Here is a 3,408-nt window from a genome sequence, read left to right on the forward strand (position 1 = left end):
CACGTGCTTTAAATTAAAGTTCTTGATGTTAGAATGCACTTACGAAATGGGTGTGAGAGAATAGAAAAAAACCACCAATAGCACAAAACACAACCGTTCGCTTTGGGTATCAGTCGATGACTGAGATGTGATATTTAAAACTTTGTTCATTTATAAATATTAACGTATTTATTTTGCGACTTAATGCACTTTTACTATTTTTCATTGAGACTTTATCTGGAGATTGGGAACGTTGTTAGCATCCGATCTCACTATGTGAGTAACATATGTATAATATAGATAATCATAATTTTTTCTCAAGTTTCTCAAGTTTTTTCTTCGGTGGAATGCTGGAAGCTATTACTAGTTTTAGCTTAACCATATTACAATTGGTATTGTGACTCGTATGAATTAATTGGAGTAAAATGAATTAATGTTTCATGTGACTTTCAATTTGACAGTTTTTTATTCATACTTACTGCGAGAAATATATGTATTTAATCTTTCACAACCTTCTATCATTTCAATATCCCCAAGACAGTCTCCTGGCCCGCTAATAGATTCTAATTTGTCCACATATGTGCATTTTGTCTGATAAGGATAAAGCTTAATGTAATTTTAAAACGACCTTAATATTGGAGAATTATTTGTTATACTAACCCGATCAAAAACTCTTTTATATAGTTCCACTTCTCCACTTAGAATAAAATACACCGTGGAAGGTGGATCGCCTTCCTTTATTATTTTCCTTCCAGGACCCACGAAACATAACTTAATTACTGGTGTTAGTCTAGCTCGTACTTTCTGGGGAATATATACATATATCTTCATTTGAAATTAAAATGCCAAATTTAATCGATAACTAACCGGTGGTATTCGAGAAAAACACGTGAGGCTTGCCAATAAATTAACTAACTTTTTCCGGTCGTTTATTGAGCGAAGGTAGTGATGGGTTCGCAATAATGTCTTTTCCTTAAATAATACAATTAAATTTTATTAAAATTAATTAACTTATGATTTAGTAGTTATCGGAGCATTTAACTGATATTAAATTAGTTATGTTACGTGAAACTACTGCAGGACATTTCATAATTTTTTAGAATAACCCACGATCCAATATTACCAACCAAAATGTAAAGTTAACTTTTTTTGTAGTCAAAAAAATACAAATACTTCTTACTTTCGTTGTCAAGGTTAGTTAATTAAGGGTTTGCATAACAATTAAAGTATTTACGCTAAGCCTTTCACGAATACTGCCTCTGAAGTCTGCCAGCTTATAACTAAAAACTATCGAAATATACTAGTACCTATATATCATAAAAACTCAGAAAAAATCTTTATTTATCAATATTACGCCCGTGTGCCAAAAATGAGTTGAATCGAATTAATAATTCACTTCATCTCCATATAATTAATAGGCCGACTATGTACCTCAAATATGGACCAATATGTGAGTTATATTAGCGAAATTGAAATAGCAAATAGCATGGAATGTCCGGTCCCTTAATTGGGAAGGTGCCGCTGCCCATCTGGTTGATGTCCTCGTGAAAGTAAAGGCTGACATCACCGCCGACCAAGAAATGCGATGGACGGGACAAGGACAGACACGAATAGGTCGTTGTGGCATTTACTACAGAGGCCATATAAAGGAGTGTAAGTTTGATGTGGGGTTCGTGGTGGCGAGAGACTCTGTCGCCGAGTAATATCATTCACTCCAGTGAATGCACGTCTAGCCATAAGCCGCATCAAAGCGAGGTTCTTCAACATATCGCTGATTTGCGCCCACGCCCCGACGGAAGAGAAGGACGATGTGACCAAAGATRCCTTTTATGAGTGCTTGGAACGCACTTATGAAAGCTGCCCCCGCCACGATGTCGAAATCGTGCTTGGCGACTTTAACGCCAGRGTGGGCRAAAAAGGTATCTTTGGCACTAYGGTCGGYAAATTMMGCCYCCACGAMGAAACATCCCCAAAYSRGTTGAGGCTGATCGACTTGGCCGGGGCCCGAAATATGGTCTCCTGAATCAGAAGACCACCAACCAGATCGACCGTGTTGCGATAGACGGAAGACACGTCTCCAGTGTTCTAGATGTGCGTGCGCTCCGAGGTGCTAACATCGACTCGGACCACTATCTTGTTGCAGCCAAGATTCACACCCGCCTCTGTGCAGCAAAAACGTTCGCCATCAAACACAAGGAAGGTTCGACGTCGAGAAGCTGCAATCACAACAGACAGCCGAACCATTTTCTACTCGGCTTGCACTCCTGCTCTCTGAGAGCACTCGTCAACAACTCGTGTCGCAGCGGAGAGTCAACACGCTGCCTACCTGGCAAGAAAAAGAAAGAGGYCGAAGTGCGTGTGTACGAAGAGCTTGATCAGCTGGCCGACAGGGTAATGCTCGAAAATTCTACGAAAACATGCGGCGCCTTACAGAAGGTTTCAAGACCGGGGCATACTCTTGTAGAACCCCAAGGGTGATCTAGTCACCAATGCCCAGAGCATACTTAAATTATGGAGGGAATACTTCTCCAGTCTGCTGAATGGCAGTGCRCACACAACGCCAGGAGAAGGCGAACCCGATTTCCCAATCGATGACGATAAAGCAGACGTTCCATTGCCAGACCAGGAAGAAGTTCGAATAGCAATTACCCGCCTAAAGAAAAACAAATCGGCGGGGGCCGATGCATTGCCGGCCGAGCTATTCAAACACGGCGGCGAAGAACTGATAAAAGTTCGGACGAAAGCATGCCCAACGATTGGAATTTAAGTGTGCTATGCCCAATCCACAAAAAAGGAGACCCCACAATCTGCGCCATCTACCGTGGGATAAGCCTCCTCAAAATTGCATATAATGTTCAATCGAGCGTATTGTGTGAAAGATTAAAGCCCACCGTCAACAAACTGATTGGAMCTTATCAATGTGGCTCCAGACCTGGAAAATCAACAACCGACCAGATATTCACCATGCACCAAATCTTGGAAAAGACCCGTGAAAGGAGAATGGACACCCRCCACCTCTTCGTCGCTTTCAAAGCTGCTTTCGACACCACGAAAAGGAGCTGCCTTTATGCCGTGATGTCTGAATTTGGTATCCCCGAAAAACTAATTCGGCTGTGTAAGCTGACGTTGAGCAACACCAAAAGCTCCGTCAGAATCGGGAAGGACCCCTCCGAGCCGAGGTTTCAGACAAGACTCCCTATCGTGCGACTTCTTCAACCTGCTTCTGGAGAATATAATTCGTGCTGCAGAACTAAATCGAGCAGGTAACATATTTTATTAGAGTGTACAGCTGCTGGCGTATACCGATGATATTGATATCACCAAACTCAGCACCCGCGCCGTTAGTTCTGCTTTCTCCAGACTGGACAAGGAAGCAACACAAATGGGTCTGGCAGTGAACGAGGGCAAGACGAAATATCTCCTGTCATC

At 41.9% G+C, this 3,408-nt stretch overlaps 1 protein-coding gene across 1 annotated transcript in view; it reads right to left on the bottom strand.

The window, feature by feature from the left end:
• Nucleotides 1–458: 458 nt before the first annotated feature.
• The window catches only part of LOC108977222, a gene marked incomplete at its 3' end in the record, with an annotated part of 27,167 nt that continues 24,217 nt past the window's right edge, over nt 459–3,408 (bottom strand). The window contains exons 2-4 of the mRNA XM_018946817.1: nt 847–951; nt 640–783; nt 459–570 (exon numbers count right to left, since the gene is read on the bottom strand). Of these exons, the coding sequence (XP_018802362.1) occupies nt 459–570; nt 640–783; nt 847–951 (361 nt within the window). The remainder of the gene's footprint in view (nt 571–639; nt 784–846; nt 952–3,408) is intronic.

This window comes from Bactrocera latifrons, unplaced genomic scaffold, assembly GCF_001853355.1.
Source record: "Bactrocera latifrons isolate USDA-ARS-PBARC rearing strain unplaced genomic scaffold, ASM185335v1 scaffold_857, whole genome shotgun sequence".
In the NCBI taxonomy this organism is placed as follows: Eukaryota; Metazoa; Arthropoda; class Insecta; order Diptera; family Tephritidae; genus Bactrocera; species Bactrocera latifrons.